Genomic DNA, 17,715 nt, shown 5'->3' on the forward strand with positions numbered 1-17,715 from the left:
TGCTTATAAATTGGCGTAATTACGGACTTGGATGATCAATAATATTCACTCGATTCCACTAATTGTTCTTCATTTATATAGAAAGAGTGGGTGTAATTATGTGATGGCCATAAAACTAAGGAAACATGGGAAAGGACCAGCACAGCTCAATGCTATGATCTACGTGAGAAGAATAGAAATTTTCCTTATTATACTACTGTTGATTGAATGTGGACAATATAACACGATTCCTTCTTGTTCTTAAGAAAACTTTTCTGATGGTTATACGTATATGATTAAAACATGTATTGTGAATCCATTCGTAGGTGGTAAGAAGATAAGATTCAACCTCGAGAAGGAATGTCTTCTGGATAAAAATCAAATACAGATGCATTAAAAACTCATTACTAAAGGCTTTCTTTCATGTACTATTTTCGACTCTATCAACGTGGGAATGACATTATTCTGTCTCGATAAAAAGACATAAAATGTCAATGGCATGGTTTAGGAAGGATGTGATCTCCTGACAGCCCCTGCAACAGCTTAATCGACCGACCATACAGTAGAAGACATGAGCTAATGGACTTACATAAGTAGCTTCAGACAGAATCCTTTTTCCTGGATAATGAGACAACAGACAGGTTGCACGTATAGGACAAAAAGTATCAGCTCAGACCTGATGGTGACTAATATTTAGTGGTTCTCTTTCGGATCCAATTGCCATCCTATCATTCCTTCCAAGTGGCCTTACAACCTTGCCAAGAGGCAAGAGAATACTCAGTCCAGTGTGGCCATGACCTGCACCTGCAGGAGATTTTTGTGCATCTCTGACATTGTACAGAACTTTTTTCTGTGCAAAGATTCGTCAGTAGGCTGGCTTTACCCGATCATCCATGCCATGCACCATTGAACCCGATCATCAGCCCCAAAATGTGTTGGTGTTCTTACTACAAGACACGGTCGGATTGCACGTCACGTCCTATCGGGATTTATGGACGTAGGAATTCAAGACATTGTTCTCGAATTGGCCCAAATCAACACGTCCTTCTTTACGGCCCAATGAAGGCCCATATTCCTCTGCCATGTTTGGATGTAGTGTTTGTAACGTTGTCCATGTCATGATTGGATGTCACCAGCTTCAACGATCCCAGTGACAAAGACTTCAATAACCCCACCGCTTCGGGCATCACATGATTACACTAACTATTTTCTTGTCAGCTATAGAACACCATACACAATCACTTGAAAATAAGGATTCGTATGATGGCATTCTGCGTGGTGAGTAGTCGAAGGTTTCGGGATCCACCTAACGCCAATAGGTAAGTAGAAAGATAGCATGCACACATCCGATCCCTACGCTTAGATTCGGGCTCACATACGCAAAACAAAATTTGACATAGTCAAATGAAAGATTTGACCTTTAGTTCCTCTGTCAACGCGAAATATACCCAAATAACAAACAACCAACCAATCATCAATGAATACCAAACATAGATAGTATCCGGCAAATTTCCCTTTCGCATCAGCAAATCCTCGCTACGACGCTCGTCGCTTACCCAAACGTTCAACACCGGAATCCAAGATGTCCACATTATTCCTACCACTACCCAACGATGATTCAAGTCCGTGCCATGACCGTCACCTAAATCCTCTTTGACTTTCCGGTTCTTGCGGTGCCAACCAAGTAGTGTGATCCAATGTGAAGTCAACTACCAACCCAATCTTTGTCTTGTCTGATCTACCCCTCCCATCCAGTAAATCTCAAAGATAAATAGGTAAATGAATGTTACCAATATTTGAATTGTATTGCGGAATGGTGCATCACGATTGCAATAAATAATTCTTGCTTCGAATGGACATCGCCTCTCCTTGGCATTGCTTCCTTCCGTCGGGGCCTTCCTCCTCACTCTTCCCGTGTACGTCTCTTGGTCTCCGCCGAGGCGGCGGGTCGACGTGACCGTTTCGTTCCGCGATGACGGCACGTCAGGCGGAGGCGGAGGCGGCATCTATGCACGTGGCGTCCTTTGACCGCCTCCGGCACGTGGAGTCGATGGCCCAGCTGCCGTCCGGCGCCGGACGGATCTCCCATCTCAACGCTGTCATCCTCGCCGAGTCACTCGCCTCCGAGGAGAACGACCTCGTCTTCCCCTCCCACGACTTCTCCCGCCAGGCCCTCGTCTCCTCCCCCGAACAGGTGCGTCCCGTCCCTTTAAAGCCCTCGATCCGGGCTGTCGCGAGGAAAAGGGTGGTTATTGGCTTAAAGATCCTGTTTTTTTTATGAAGATTTTTTCCTTCCGTAAGAAAATATTCTTTTTTTTGGAGAACAAAGAGATTATGATATCTTCTATTATGGCAAATCCAATTAATCTGCATGCTTATGATCTCTGCATTGATTTCATGAACTATTAGTACCGAAAAATGTACGAGAGCTCGATAGAGGATCCTGCGGGGTTCTGGTCGGAGATTGCTTCGCAGTTCTATTGGAATAACAAGTGGGATCCGGAGGTCTACAGCGAGAACATTGATGTGAGGAAGGGGACTGTAAAGTTCGAGGTAAGCGTGTGATGTTTAAGCTTGGCCGATTTGAAATGATCGTCTGCACTAGACCTCATGTGGTATTGTCGTTGCTGATCGCAGTGGTTCAAAGGAGGCAGTACGAACATAAGTTATAATGCTTTGGATCGGAACATTGAGGCAGGGAATGGTGGAAAAGTTGCTATATACTGGGAAGGCAATGAACCAGGTGATGATGGGCAGCTGACCTATGCAGAGCTTTTGGAGAAGGTTTGCCAGGTACGCTGTGAACCATTCCAAATTTGATTGAAAGAACCATGGGTTTGTCCTGTTTAATTGATCATCTGTGTATGCTGTGATAGCTTGCCAATTATTTAAAACATGTTGGCGTTCGGAAAGGAGATGCCGTGGTAATTTACCTCCCTATGCTAGTGGAGTTGCCAATTGCAATGCTAGCATGTGCGCGAATTGGTGCAGTCCACTCGGTAAGCTGATGGATTTTTCCTTCGGAGCAATGGAGTTGAGATCTGTGTTGGTAAAGTGACATGCTGGAGACTCTGTTAAGGTTGTGTTCGCTGGCTTCTCTGCGGAGGCCCTTGCACAAAGGATTATTGACTGCAAACCCAAAGTTGTAATTACCTGCAATGCTGTGAGGAGAGGTTCCAAAGCAATTCACCTCAAAGAGATAGTTGACAGTGCTCTAATTGAATCTGTCAAAAATGGAGTCTCCGTAGGTATGTTATTTTTTTAAATGAGTAATTTTAATATGTCATGGAGTAATACATGTATATCATGGCAGGTCATTGAATTGTCTGCCTCTGAATATAGACAGTTCTTTCTCATCCTTGTTGACTTACATCCATATTCGAGTTTTTTTAATAATCCATTTAATTTACTACCAAATTGATTTATCTATTTTGGCTAAGATGTATACAAGGAGTATCAAATGCAAAGTTTTAAAGAAAGATGGAGAATGACATTATTACATGTCCTTTATGTCCTTTGGAATTGCCATGGGATTAAACTAAGTGTATCTAGTCTCGTCAAGCTGTTATGATTAGGAATCTCGATGTTCTGTGTGCAACATGATAGAAAGATTTTTTATCTGTTCGAGCTGAATTCTCTTTTGTTGTTGGCTTTTGTTCTCTATACGTTGCATTATTCACCTTTGAGTGATCTTCTTTTCTCCTTTTACTGATCACACTCGTGTCTTTTTCTTTTGGGTTGACCAGGCCTCTGTTTGACTTTTGAAAACAAGTCGGCCATGAAGAGAGAAGACAGCAAGTGGCAGGAAGGAAGAGATGTATGGTGGCAGGTCAGTCCGATAGGTTGCTTAGTATCAGCATAATTCAGATGAACTTTGAGTTATTTGATGAAATGTGTTACCGTTGAATGCTTAGCACAAAACTGGCATCTTGATTACATTCTCTGATTTGCAATTAGTACATGAGACACCATTTTCACTTCCATATTGCAATATTCAGGATGTTGTCCCACAATTTCCAATAAAGTGCTCTGTGGAATGGGTTGATGCAGAAGATCCACTATTTCTCTTGTACACGAGTGGTAGCACTGGAAAACCAAAGGTTACAGAGCTTTCTTATCTTAATTGTTTTCAGCCTTTTTTTTTAATGCTGAATGTGGGTTATTTATGCTTTCGTATGCAGGGTGTTCTACACACAACTGGGGGATATATGGTGTATTCTGCGGCAACATTCAAGTATGCATTCGACTATAAGCCATCAGATATATACTGGTATGCTGGTGTTTGTGTTCACGGGTTGTTCCAGAGCATGTTTATTAATGTAATTTTGGCAATATGTTCTGCAACGCTTTCTTATCTCTTATCCTTCTGACTCAGGTGCACTGCTGACTGTGGTTGGATAACAGGGCACAGCTATGTTACGTATGGCCCTCTCTTGAATGGTGCCACTGTTGTGATATTTGAAGGGGTAACTATCTGCAATAGTCCTTTCCTCTTTTGAACGACAAAGAAGTTGAATAGATGTCCTTTCTGAATGCAATGTCCCCAGTTTTGATTCCTAAAATTTTAGATTCAGTTCATTGGCTGTTTGCAAATTTAGAACCTTGTTCACCTTTTTTCTTATCTTTTACTAGATGTTTGGGCCCTCAATACTGTTTTTATTTTTTCATGTTAACGAGGTATTCTGATATTGTTAATACCTTGTGAATAATATCTGCAGGCCCCAAACTATCCCGATTCTGGACGTTGTTGGGACATTGTTGATAAATACAAGGTGACAATATTTTACACAGCCCCAACCCTGGTGCGTTCGCTGATGCGTGAGAGTGATGAGGTAATAACCTTGGGGTGTACTTCATCTATCATGATTGCACTTTTTGGTTTGTTTCATATTCAACTTTTTTATGTCCATTTTGCTTCAGACTTTAATATCTGCTTAGTTTCGACATTCACCTGTTCCAGTGAATGCTATGTCTGTCCAATGGTACCCTAAATGTGTATCTTATTACATGCCCGATAAACTAAAGTAGGTTCTTGAGCATTTCATTAATACCCTGGAAGTTCCTGCATAAGTTACCTCCCTCCTCTCGTCTTATAATTTCTTGTGAAGTTCCTCGACCACAAACCATGCCATCTACTGTGCATGTGTTTCCTTATAACATTCTCGCATGACTTCGCCAGCATTTATATTGTAAACTGCATTCAAGAAACACCATTTTGTTGAATTTGTTCCCTTAAGTCACACTTTCGTGTCTCTGTCCATTATTTAGGCAATAGGGGGGCCATTTGATTGTGGAATAGGTGTTGTAATAAGAATAACCTGTAATAACTTGCCAAATAACCTTATCTTTTTGGAACTTGTTCTGACTGGTCAAAGGTATATGTTTGACAAGTTATTTGTCATTTCCAACAGAATAACCTATTCTACGAAAATGACAGAGATAGCTATACCTTCTGTATATTTATTTGTTTTCCTGTTTGGAGCAAAAAGGTAAATGTTTTTTCTTTTGGTATATTTACCCTACTAACAAGAATTGTATACAAGTAATTTTCTTGTGCGGAATAGCATACTTACTCTCTTTATACATATTTCCTCAACCATTTAACTATCCGAGTATGTATTTTTATTGATCCCACTGACACGTGCTTTCATGCAGTATGTCACTCGCTACCACCGGAAGTCTCTGCGTGTTCTTGGTAGTGTAGGCGAGCCAATTAATCCTAGTGCATGGAGGTTCGGCCCTGACTCCTTGGACTACCTTTCTGTGTCTTGCTTTTGTAGCTTAAAAGATTTCTTAAATGTATTATATTCATCAAACTAGGTGGTTTTACAATGTTGTTGGGGATTCACGATGCCCTATATCAGATACCTGGTGGCAAACAGAGACTGGTGGCTTCATGGTAAGCGAATGTTCCCGTCCTTGTATTTGTTGATGGCCAGTAGCTGTTTTGATGTAATATGTGTATGCTTTTCTGTGAATTTTTATTTAAATCACAACTTAATTGTTTTCCTTCAGTCGAAGTCCGATGGCTTAACTTCTATGGTTTGTGTACAGATTACGCCTTTACCTGGTGCTTGGCCCCAGAAGCCCGGTTCTGCTACCTTTCCTTTCTTCGGAATTGAGGTATGTACTAATGTAATTCACATATGGAAATAAGGGTTTTAAATGTGAAATATTTTTTTTTAAATTTTCCAATACTGTTTGAGATACTATTGCAGCCAGTCATAGTTGATGAGAAAGGGAATGAGATAGAAGGTGAATGCAGTGGATATCTTTGCATCAAGAAGTCATGGCCTGGTGCATTCCGTACGCTTTACTGTGACCATGAAAGATATGAAACCACATATTTTAAACCATTTGCTGGTTATTATTTTTCTGGCGATGGATGCAGAAGGTAACTTTCCCCAGACTGTCAGTTGATCGAAAGTTCCTCTTTCATCTCCACCAATATATGTTTAATGAATGCTGATCTCTGCATAGTTTAATTTGGAAAAAAATCTTGGTTTTGATTATTATAATGTTCCATTATTATATTATTATGGTAGAGACAAGGATGGTTACTTTTGGCTCACTGGAAGAGTTGATGATGTCATCAATGTGAGGTACACACATGCTTAGCATATTCACTACAATTAGACAGATTTTCATCAAGCCACAGCATTTCTCGACAATTTCTCTATTGCTGTATTTTATGACCTTGATGGATTATAATGTTTTAATTCTTTTTCAGTGGACACCGTATTGGCACTGCAGAGGTAGAATCTGCTCTGGTCTTGCATCCCCAGTGTGCAGAAGCTGCCGTAGTTGGTGTTGAACATGAGGTATGATAATACCTTCCTTGTGGTGGCTACAACAAAGAAAGCATTAAGCATCATTCATATGTCATCCTCTGATTCATTAACCATTCTTGTTATCAGATCAAAGGGCAGGGCATTTATGCTTTTGTCACTTTGGTGGAGGGCATTCCATACGGTGAAGAGCTCCGGAAAAGCCTTGTTTTGGCAGTCAGAAACCAGGTGCACTCTTCTTGTAGATCTTTGTATCTTACCAATCGAGAAAACTTATGTGATAGAAAAGTACAACTACGGGTATAGTTTCGATAATCTAAAATGTACTTGAGCTCAAAATTAAAGTGGCCAAAAACTATTTGATTACCACCAACTAACAACTTCTTAGAAGATTGTGCCTATATATCATACTGTTAATGAACGACAATAGAATTGCTTTATTCACTTTTTCACATTCAGAATATGGATGCACAGTATCACCTTATCACCTCGGTAACAACTATTTTTTTTATTTCACTTATGGATCATTGTCTCTAACACAAGCATGAATGAGCTCCTTTGTCGATTTACTAACCAAAAAGGATTTCTTGTCAGATTGGTGCATTTGCTGCCCCTGACAAAATTCACTGGGCACCCGGACTGCCAAAGACGAGAAGTGGAAAGATCATGAGAAGGATTCTACGAAAAATTGCATCCGGGCAGCTGGACGAGCTCGGAGATACCAGTACACTTGCTGACCCCAGTGTCGTGGACCAACTAATCGCACTCCGTGATTGCTAGTAAAAATAATTGGCATCATCGATTTTCTTGAACGTTAACACACTTATGGTGTGATTTTATGTGATCGTATATGTACATGGATATTTTTGCTGCCCTGCCAGGAGAATTTTTAACAGAGTAAACATATGTGTGGGAGCATTGTCACTGTGGTTCCTGCTGCAAATGTTACAGTGCTAGAGTAGTTTAGCTGTTTAGCTTTGAAACTTCTGATGAATTAATTAGTGAAAGGGTTAGAACTCGGGTCCTCGTGATGTAGATATAGTTATGAAATTGGTTACCATATAATCTTCAATGGTTGTGGCACCATATGTACTAATTTCATGATTTCAGTACCTTGCAAGTGAAAAATTGCATGGCTTGGCAAGAAGCCCGTGATGATTGATTAGATAGAGCAGGTGATCCCATGTAATGCAATCTACCACATCACATTCGAGATGTAGTATTTCTCTATTTAATTCTTATTTATATATGACAGGAAAGTGCATGAAATGATTAGGTAGGATTGACAAAATTCAATTTTTTATTATCTTTATTATCATGTATTTATAGAGACAAACTACATTCTTGATATAATTAATAAATATATTTTTTCTTGCTCGAGAAGAATATCCCTAAGTAAGACGACTCTCTAGAGAAAAAACGAGAGTGAGATGAGGCTCATCATCCTGACCCAGTGATGGAGCAAGGAAAGAAACCTTGGTGCTGACAACTTTTGGTTCCAAGCAGCAAAGCATATGGAAAAGACAAGAGGACACTAATTCCAAGCTAGTGATGAGGATCATCATCATCCCCTTCCTAGTACTGATAAAAAAAATGACAGCTAAAGTCTTCCGAAGAGTGACAAATGAAGCTAAAGAGCTGAAACCCAAATTGATGATCCCGAAGTCAAGGAAGGAAAGCTAGAAAAAAACTCCCTCTAGGAAGTATCAACCCTCTCGTAATCTCATTTAAACATAGGTGAAAGAAGAAATGAATTTTTTGTTTTGGAATTGCAAATGTGCGACCAAGAAAAATTGCTTAGCCCATCTTAAATATCTCATAAAAGAGCATAACTTAGTTATGTTTACTTTGCTATGCACTTATTACGCCAAAAATGGAAGAGTGACTTCATTGAGGCTGAGAGAGATGATAAAAAAAGGATTCTAATGATATGGGATGAGGAGCGACTTCAGGCAAAGATGGTTAGTAAACACAAATGTATTAGCATAGTATTCAACAACACAGGTAAGTTCTCTTGGATTCTTACGATAATTTTATGCAAGTACTTTTTTTTTTTTCTTCTTTTATCGTAGGAATCTTTGGAATTTACTTGCTTCTTATGAGTTTAATAATGTGCCATGAATTCTGTGTGGAGACATGAATATAATCTCCTCACATGATGAGTAAACCTTTCTTTGACTCTCCTTTTATTATGGATTTTAGGAATTTTATCTCTACTTTTGGGTTAATTGAAGTCAACTTTCATGGTCTTAGGTTTACATGGTGTAACAATTTCTGTCAAATTTGATTGGATCTTTATGAATGATAGCTGGTTGGATGCCTATAGTTTCAGATTCCTTGTAGGGTTGAGAAGGGGAAAAGAAGCAAAATTTTTGGATTTGAATAGGAACATAGAGACCATGTTTACAATATTCTCAATGGTTTGAGTGCCTCGACTATAAGATGGAGGAGGTATAAAGAGATTGAGCAGAAGCATAGGGAAATAAGTTTTGAGATTGAGAAGCTTGAGGACAAGGCTGATCGAAAGTGTTTAAATAAGCGGGAGGAAACTAACTTGATTCATCTCTGTAATAAAGTCTTAGCTCTCAATTGTCAACTACATCATAAATGACCGAATAAGACTAAAACCCAATGGATTATGAAAAGAGACCTAACATCTAAGTTTTTTCATAAGTTTATTAACTTAGAACCAAAATGATCAATCTTTTTTGTGCTGCTATCTCCTATTCTTCTTTCTCAAGTAATTTTATAGCAATTCGAGAAGCATCTTTGTAGTCGTTACCATGTGGATCATCGCTGAAGAGGATGACACTTGATTTCTTTCATTCTCTCTCATCGATATATAGAAATTCAGGAATATACAATCTTCCTAGGTAACATAATTAGATTTTCACTCATGTGAGTCTTTGTATATAAATCTTCGTACATACAACGATAAACACCTTTTAGAAAATTTGAGATTTTTATTTTATATTCTTCCACTAATATTACCCCTAGATTTTCTTACAGAAATTACATCAGCATTTTTACGAAAGATGATGGTTTTAAGGTGGAGAACGGGGATAAAATATCTAATTGTTTTGTTGACTAGTACATAAATCCATTGGGAGGTAATACTAATGCTACTTGTAGGGGTGGGATTTGTCCATTGGGATACTAAGCACTTGCATGCTCCCCTCTGTTTATCTAATGATGTCTATTGGGATTTGTCCGAAAGCTTTTCCTTGGATGAGATTTTAGTACCTAGGTCTCGGCAAGAGTTTGGGGTGTGACGGGTTCAACACTATGGAATTCTTTTGAGCTTATTGGGACATCATCAAGGATAGCATTATTGAAGCTTTTAACAAATTTCATTATCAAGCTAGTTTTTCTTTAAGTTGGGATAATAATTTTTTTTTATTTTTATTTAAAAAAACTCAAATGTTCTAACACCAATGATTATCAGCCGATTGTATTGTATAATATGGTTTATAAACTTTTAGCTAAGATATTAGTTAACAGGCTTAACAGGCTTAAAGGTTTATAAACCTTAGTTGGACGAAGGTGATCGTCCCGATCCGATGTGCTAGCTAGATAGAAATCATCAACCATATTAACCATCATCCTCCTTGGTCCTTGTAATAGATCCTCAAGGACATGTCAAGGGTCATGATAATTTTTTGTCACATTAGTAGAAATATGAATATATTTACTCAAGAGAAGTCTTTCTCTCGGGGTTCTCTCCAGTTCAAGTCCGGACTATTTGGGACTCTGGATCTTTTCGCTGATTCAATTAAATTGTTTTCTGTTTAAAAGAAAAGAAAAAAAACAAGCAGCTGTTGATCTTTGTTGCTCCAGATGATTAGTCTACTGAGTTAATTTCCCCTATTTAATTCCCCTACTTGCCCCTCCTTTTGTTCAGTAGCATGCAACTTTTACGCTGGTGGTACCATTCTGCTGCCATCAAGTGCTAAAATTTCATGGATAATTTTGGTCTCCAAGTAACATTAATAATTTCGTCCACGTAGATCTCTATCAATAGTAAACATCTGGTTTTACTGTGTATACAGCATGCACTGCATGAAATTGGTCAGCGCCAGAACTGGTGGTACTACATGACAAAACTTGGTAGTCTGCAACTCGAGTTATCAAGCGCCACATAATAGGCTCAGAAAAGGGCACTGTTGGATGGACCTCTGTGCTCATCACAGCAGAGCCTACAACATCTAGAGTCTTGTTTCCCAAGCATTAGACGCTTGAGATAGCTTTTACTTTGGTGAAGACGAGGGTTAGAAGCCAGATCACGATCCTCGACAGAATGTGGCAGCAATCTGATTCCTTCGTCAATTATTGAGGAGGTCTAGGAAATGCCAATGACCTTGAACTGTTCGTAGACAGACCATGGAAACAATTGCTTGTGTGGTTAGCATGTACGTATGGGAAGCAGAAGCTGGCATGAAGGGAAGAGTTTACCGGAGTAGGTTACTCACAAGATTGTTCTGAGGCTCCCTCCAGTAGAATCCCTGGATAAGAACTGGGAAGACGTTGCAGCCAATTAGAATGTAGATCATAAGCGCATGCATCCCCAACCATTCCATAGCTGAGGTTGGCCTCCTATAGCCACCGACATCAACCTGTAGACATCAAAAATGGTAATGATTAAGCAGCGTTACAGATATAAGCAGAGAACATTAGTGCTCGGAAAGAAGAAAAAAAGTTTTGGACATCCAACCAGCACATATACTCCAGTAAAGAGCATCCCAGCAGCTCCAGCAGTGGCACACGTATAACTTAATGTGTACAGAGCCTTGTTCATACGCATTCCTGAAACAAAGATGAGTTTAGTTGATTGTACACATCACAACCAAAATGACGTTAAGGAAGGTAATCCGGAGGATACCAAAGAAGTCCAATGAGAAGGCCAAGGCCAACAGACAAAAGGAAGGAATCAACCATTGAACGATTCTGTCCTTGTGATCCTGCAGTGTTTCAACAGTGATAAGTATTCACCGCAACAAAAAATTTCTTGATCCAAAGATAGTGTACAAATATCAACTATCAGCACCTTAAAATGTATGATAACATGTCCGAATTGCAAACCGATCAAGCAAGTCACGATTGCCATCACAGAACTGCAGCATCAACTTGTTTGCTTTAGTTGCCATGACATCAAAAGAAGACGAAGACAAAACTGCAGATTGGCAGCAAGGAAGACAAAAGAAAAGCTGACCTAAGTAATCCTTCAGGATCAAAAGGAGCTTGGCACCATGAAGGAGCATCAGGTGGTAGTGGGCCACTAGCTGGTGAGTTTATGCTGCATTGCTGAAGAAAGAGTAACAAAAAGTTATGGAGGGGAAACCTCACGGATTGATCAACTGAAGTAGATGCAGCGTATGTGAAACCTTTGTCCTTTCATAAACAGGACGTCTATGTAGATGTCGGATGCCAAAAATTTGGCGGTCGGTCATTCCCACGGCATTGCAGGCAGGTCCTGTGTCACCCCTCACTCCGCATTTCACCTAGAGTTTATGAATATAAATATTAATGTTAATGGAATATATACTGGGAGAAACTCATCATTGGAAGAGATCACAAGGTACAAAATGACAAAGTCTAGGCATTGATCTAACACTGTGTGCAACTTACTGATAAGGTCTTTGGCGTGGAGCCTGGCCCTGGAATCTGGTACTCCCAATCAGGAACATACGAACCATAGAGAAGAACCATGTACATGATCGTAAGAATCAAACCCACCAGCCTACATGAAACAAGGAATTTGCATTGAATCGATTTACAGCATCATTAATACATGCGACAATCATACACTGGTCCAGCTATCTAGCTTTCTTTAATGCTTCTCTACCTATTTTGTTCGACTCTCCAATAATCTCTCTCTGTATCTGTTCCTTTCTTTTTCATTTGTTTATTTAAGCCTTTTAGCTTTCTGAAACACTTTTGTTGATACAGTCACCATGATGCTTGACTGGAGAGTAACTTAGAAAGATTGATCAAACACACTTGACATACTTACAATTGCAATCGGTATCGCCTGACCAAGGAATATCCAGAATCAACAACATCGTCACTTTTAAGCCAGATTTCGCATATTGCAACTAACAGATAGGCCATCGCTATCCTCTGCAAGGAAGATTATTTAGTTGAATAGATAACCTCTACAAAAGACAAGAGTAATTCATAAAACGATTGCCTAATAATTAGTGAACAACACAAATTTCACTATTTGCAACGTAGTGGATATGATCATTAGCATCTTATCAGCAGATATCTTGTATATACTCTATAAGGTTTATATTAGACCGATGGCTGTGGGCTCTTAAGGAGTTTAATTGGAGCATCTAAAGATTACAGAGAATTCTTGTTCAGAGAGATTTCATCTCACACTGTTTGTTTAGATTTCACTTGTTTAGAGAAATCAAATAGGTGGCTCCAATCTAGCTGAGTCTGAAGAAGATTTTAATGAGCACAACAAATGTTCATCTCTAATGCAAATTATTACAATGTGCTTAAATTCATCCATTTAAAAAGAAAAAAGGCTTTTTGGGATGAAATCGACGTAACTGCTTAATTTTGACAGCAAAATTGAAATTACAATGATTGTGTACAAATCATCATAAAGCTTAATGACACTGTGTAAAACACATTATTTGTGAGCATCAGGGTGCATCTCCTACCTGTAGTACGCCCATCCATCTAATACTCAAAATATCAACTCCATAAGTTAAATTGTGAAGACCATGGAAATAGCCACCTAAGAAAATAATAAGAATTTAGGAAGTAACCAAATACACAATAAGGTAACAAAAACAAAAAAGGAACCAAATTTCCTCAAATAAGTTCACAGAAATATTAGTGTATTTTGAAGTAGTAAAGGGGAAGGGCTGTATACCTTGAACAACGAGACCTACAACAAAGAGCTTCAGTGCTCGAAGTAATGCTTTCCAAGTTGCTACGGCTTGGTTTGTGACTCTCTGAGCACAAAGCTAAGTGTAAATTGCATCTTTCTTGTACTCAAGATGCATGCTGTAACTATAATCCATTAACATTCTTTTCTAACTACCAAATTAAATTACTTAATCCACTAAAATGTAGAATTTCCAGTATAGGATTAAGCATTTGGTCAAGCAATTAGCTTACCTTGTATGTAAGTGCAAGTGCAACTCCAACTATAAACAAGAAAAATGGCATGACAAAATCAGCAAGGGCCACACCATCCCAAGGAGAATGATTGATCGCAGGAAAAAATGATCCAGCTTCGTCTACGAATATCATCAGCTGCAGTAAATATGTGACTAAGAATTATATCACAATTTCCATCAAAAGAGAAAAACAGGAAACAATATCATAAGACATAAAAAAGTAAATGGGAGTATTCCCTATATGAGGCTCATTCGGCATTGTTCATAGATAGTATCATTTCAGCCAAAATTTCTGCTATTAAAGGAACACCTTCAGCTAAAAAAAGGTCAAGGGACACTGTCCAACATCCTGTTGATTTTTATCAAGTGCCACTTGAAACAAAGATCAAAGGCTCAAAGTACATGTTAATTTTCATGGTTTGTCGGATTAGGAAATAGTTTCATGTCTATGAACTTTCCATTGCCCGACAGAAATCCTAAAAATAGGTATCATAGACTTCATATTTAATTGATAGTTATTTGGTTGTGTTTTAAGGTCTACAATGCATGAGAATGTTTTCGCTATTTCTCTAGCTTTCTAATTATTTTAAATATAGAAAACCTGAAAAATGTCAAAATCTCAATTAATGCACCAAACTGAGGCTTCAAACTCACCGAAGGACCAGGGACCACTCTCTCAGAAAGGCTTCTCAAAAAGCAATTCTGACGAACTCGTATTCATTTTCGGGACCAGGATTTTGTTTTGGCGGTGCAACGACAGTAAAGGCAATAACATCCATCAGATCACGCGGCGGAAAGTTCAGGGATGGGAGGTACAGGAGCCCTTAAGCCAAATCCTGATCCAGGTATCGAAGAGTGATTGTTTTATGGAGCTTCCACTTTTTAATGGGCACAGCCACCGCCCAGAAGAAGAAAAGGTTGAGATCAGGTCTGCAGCAGCCATATACTTTACCCACCTCTGCAGACAAAAGGATCTTGCCCTAGTGGTCCTCTGCCTTACCGAAACTCTACACCAGAACTCATACGTCCTATGGAAAGAGAGGATTTAGGTAGGGAAAGCACCGACCGTAACCAGAACATGATACAAGCGTGCCAAGCACTCCACGCATCCAGATACCTGAACAGGTTGACTGTGGGAAACAGTACATGGAAGGAAAGTTCTGTAACATATAGCACTGCAACTGCTATACGTACAGATTATTTACTGAAGGTGGGGCGTCGGGAAGCAAACCAGAGCAGGAGAAGGGCAGCTCTGATGCTGTCGATTCTTAGTTGGAGTGGACATATGGTACTGGCGAGATTCCTTTCCAATGGTCGGCACTGATGACTTGCGTGCCAACCTCTATGACATGACCGCGCATCCAATCGAGGTCTGCCCCAGAATTTGAAGCTTGCTGCAGCGGTCAGTAGTTACCTTCCGAAAGAAATGAACTCTCAGACACGCCGCTTCTGCATTCTGAGTATGATGCCGTCACTGCTATTGTTCTATGTTATAAAAAATAGCATGACTTCCACATTCCCAATTAGTGTTTCAATCATTCGAGAAAGCAAGAACAACATTAGACCACATGACCAAGTCTACATCCAATGGATTCGTCCACACGCGTCATATTCGAGCTTGGTTGGCTCTTCGAGGTCGCGATGAAGTACATACGGACATGTATAGTTTAACTACTTACAGCATAGATTAAAGTGCATGCAATGAATGTAAATTGAAGGATGAATGGAAATGATTTATGTTCTCTCCATTAGGTGGCCAGAATTGAGAGGCGACCTAAACGGACGGGGACCATGGATCAACCGGTGGGTCCACGGGTTCGTGGCACCGATTCAATCGCGTTCGTGTCCTAAGATTATGGTGGGACCCACGCCGTAGATGGGGGCAGCGGCTGAGACGCAGAGATCGATCGGCTCCGATCAAACCTCCGATTGACACCACTTGGAACAACGCAAGATGTGTGTCGGCAGATCAAAACAACACGATAGGAGACGACACAAGAAACTTCTCGCCTCCTCCTCCTCCTCCTCGTTGTTGCAACGAAGCTGGAAGCCGAATAGGTTGGGAGCCGACACTTGTGGATCATGGACGCGGAAAGGAAGCAATGGATTCAAAGCCACGCAAGAAGAGAAGGGAGCGGGCATTTTAACACGCACAAGTTTCCTCTTGTGTGCGCCCACCTCCCATATCCCTGGTTTGATGGACAATGAGCGCGAGGCCGAAAAAGGAGGAGAATACAATTCCCAGGGATGTAATGCTATCCACGAGTGGAATTCGATTCGATGAGAAGTGACATGACATGAATTATTAGTTGCCATATTTTATGGTACCCATGAAAACAATGGCACCGAGTAACAGTGAGGAAAACTAAATGCGAAAGGGAAGTCCACCGAAGAGAAGCACAAATATTCTTAGGGATTACTCTGTAGAGACAGAAAGAATTCTAGGCATTGATAGGATGAGTGTCATAAAATATAGTAAATAGAACGGAAGCGGGAGGGACGTCCTCAATCAGGAAAACCGAAATAAAATTGATGGAGAGAAATAGCTGAGAATCCGAATCGAATCGTGCAATAATTGTTATTTTTTAACCTAATTGATGAGCAATAAATGGAAGGAGGATTCGGAATTAAAGTAAAGATTAAATAGGCGTTAAGAAATAGGGCCGAGACCAAACAATGCGGAGCGAGCGGCTAACTTACCGCGACGGTGAGTCCTCGGAAGACGTCAAGCGATACGAGGCGCTGCCCGCGTTTCCCGGAAGCGGAGGCCTCCTTTTCTGGCGGGGCTCCATGGCTGTGCTTGCCGCCGGCCTCGATATCCCTGTGCTGAGACAACAGCACGTCGTCGACGACGAGCTTGTTGGGCTCGGCTGATGGAGCGGCCGCCACGCCGTCATCGCTCTTGATGAGCTTGTAAACCCCCATATCTCTCTTCAGACTCTTGGGATATGGATCGGAGGAAGAGAAACAGAACAAATGGCGGAGAGACTGAGCAGTTCCCCTCGATCTCTCCCTGAAGGAGAGGAGAGGTGAGGTCTAAGGAGAGCGAGGAGTGGAGGGGAAGGGAAGGAGCGAAGGGATCCTCTGCTTTCTCTGTTCCTAACCGCTCGTTTTCTGTTTTGTTTTTTTGGCGTGGGTCGTCGGATGCCGAGACCTCCCTGCTCCTGCTCCTGCTCCTCTTCCTCCTCCCTGCCATTTATAAGGAGCTGTACCGCATGAGCCCACCATCATTTCCTTGTCTTATATGTATATACATACACAAACCAATAGTATTTTAAGGTGATATATATAAATCGTATTAAATGATACGCGTAAGACAGATTGATATACCGCACATATCGTTTCATATGCCATTTGTTGTAGCAAAGGACCATTGGACTTTGCGGCCCAAATAGAAAACCACAGTGCACCTTACTGTTGGGAATACAATGAACGAAGGCCATCTCCAGCTAAAGTAAACAGCTCTGACGACACTTGATCGATGTCAGGGGAATCGAATCGATGCACGTCGAGCGGGTCGCAATGAGAAGAAGGGAAAGACACAGAAAATTATGGGACCAGTTTGAATGCCAATCGGATCTTTTTCTCCCCTAAAGGCTTCTGCTAACACCATCATAGATGTTTGAAATAGCGAGGAGGCCCACCCATCATTGATGGGCATCACTCCACTAGCATCCGATGGTAAGCGAAGCGTCTGTTAATAATAATGGAGAGAATATATGCTCGGTTTTTGAAAAAGCTGTCGCATTGTCAAGTCAATTTTGTTTTTTATGAGATGGGAAACTGAAATTTTATGACGACGCAAAAATTAT

The 17,715-nt window shown here is 40.3% G+C and overlaps 2 protein-coding genes across 7 annotated transcripts; one reads left to right on the plus strand and one right to left on the minus strand.

Annotated features, from left to right (window-relative positions):
* Positions 1-1,822: 1,822 nt before the first annotated feature.
* Positions 1,823-7,863, plus strand: LOC104000631 (acetyl-coenzyme A synthetase, chloroplastic/glyoxysomal). Its single transcript, XM_009422719.3, has 18 exons — positions 1,823-2,173; positions 2,389-2,532; positions 2,617-2,772; positions 2,856-2,978; positions 3,059-3,227; positions 3,726-3,808; positions 3,978-4,079; positions 4,161-4,249; positions 4,355-4,445; positions 4,698-4,811; positions 5,635-5,711; positions 5,800-5,878; positions 6,034-6,102; positions 6,198-6,373; positions 6,525-6,581; positions 6,710-6,800; positions 6,897-6,995; positions 7,362-7,863. The coding sequence occupies exons 1-18, from the start codon at positions 1,952-1,954 to the stop codon at positions 7,545-7,547; spliced, it is 2,127 nt and encodes a 708-aa protein (XP_009420994.2). The 5' UTR covers positions 1,823-1,951; the 3' UTR covers positions 7,548-7,863.
* A 2,885-nt stretch (positions 7,864-10,748) lies between these two features.
* LOC104000630 (uncharacterized) lies at positions 10,749-17,059 on the minus strand. Of its 6 annotated transcripts, none has more exons than XM_009422716.3 (13): positions 16,604-17,059; positions 13,902-14,039; positions 13,654-13,735; positions 13,439-13,515; positions 12,778-12,884; positions 12,393-12,504; positions 12,149-12,265; positions 11,977-12,068; positions 11,812-11,878; positions 11,647-11,725; positions 11,479-11,570; positions 11,237-11,380; positions 10,749-11,130 (listed from the first exon to the last, which is right to left on the minus strand). In XM_009422716.3, exons 1-13 carry the CDS (start codon positions 16,826-16,828, stop codon positions 11,107-11,109), a joined length of 1,356 nt encoding a protein of 451 aa, XP_009420991.2. In that variant the 5' UTR covers positions 16,829-17,059; the 3' UTR covers positions 10,749-11,106. The 6 variants fall into 6 exon arrangements, with proteins under 6 accessions (XP_009420991.2, XP_065025909.1, XP_009420992.2 ...); XM_065169837.1 differs by lacking the exon at positions 16,604-17,059 and adding an exon at positions 14,970-15,331; XM_009422717.3 differs by lacking the exon at positions 16,604-17,059 and adding an exon at positions 14,558-14,963.
* Between the last annotated feature and the right edge of the window lie 656 nt (positions 17,060-17,715).

The sequence above is a fragment of the Musa acuminata genome, chromosome BXJ3-10 (assembly GCF_036884655.1).
Source record: "Musa acuminata AAA Group cultivar baxijiao chromosome BXJ3-10, Cavendish_Baxijiao_AAA, whole genome shotgun sequence".
Classification (NCBI taxonomy): domain Eukaryota; kingdom Viridiplantae; phylum Streptophyta; class Magnoliopsida; order Zingiberales; family Musaceae; genus Musa; species Musa acuminata.

What these genes read in the sequence shown, in the direction of transcription:
- LOC104000630 (XM_018818899.2), bottom strand. Translation starts at nt 16,828, where the DNA reads ATGGGGGTTTACAAGCTCATCAAGAGCGATGACGGCGTGGCGGCCGCT. An exon ending in TCCGAGGACTCACCGTCGCG is followed by an intron (nt 14,040 to 16,603) that starts GTAAGTTAGCCG and finishes TATTTACTGCAG; the next exon opens with CTGATGATATTCGTAGACGA. An exon ending in TGTAGGTCTCGTTGTTCAAG is followed by an intron (nt 13,516 to 13,653) that starts GTATACAGCCCT and finishes TTATTTTCTTAG; the next exon opens with GTGGCTATTTCCATGGTCTT.
- LOC104000631 (XM_009422719.3), top strand. Translation starts at nt 1,952, where the DNA reads ATGACGGCACGTCAGGCGGAGGCGGAGGCGGCATCTATGCACGTGGCG. An exon ending in AGGGGACTGTAAAGTTCGAG is followed by an intron (nt 2,533 to 2,616) that starts GTAAGCGTGTGA and finishes TGCTGATCGCAG; the next exon opens with TGGTTCAAAGGAGGCAGTAC. An exon ending in GATGATGTCATCAATGTGAG is followed by an intron (nt 6,582 to 6,709) that starts GTACACACATGC and finishes ATTCTTTTTCAG; the next exon opens with TGGACACCGTATTGGCACTG.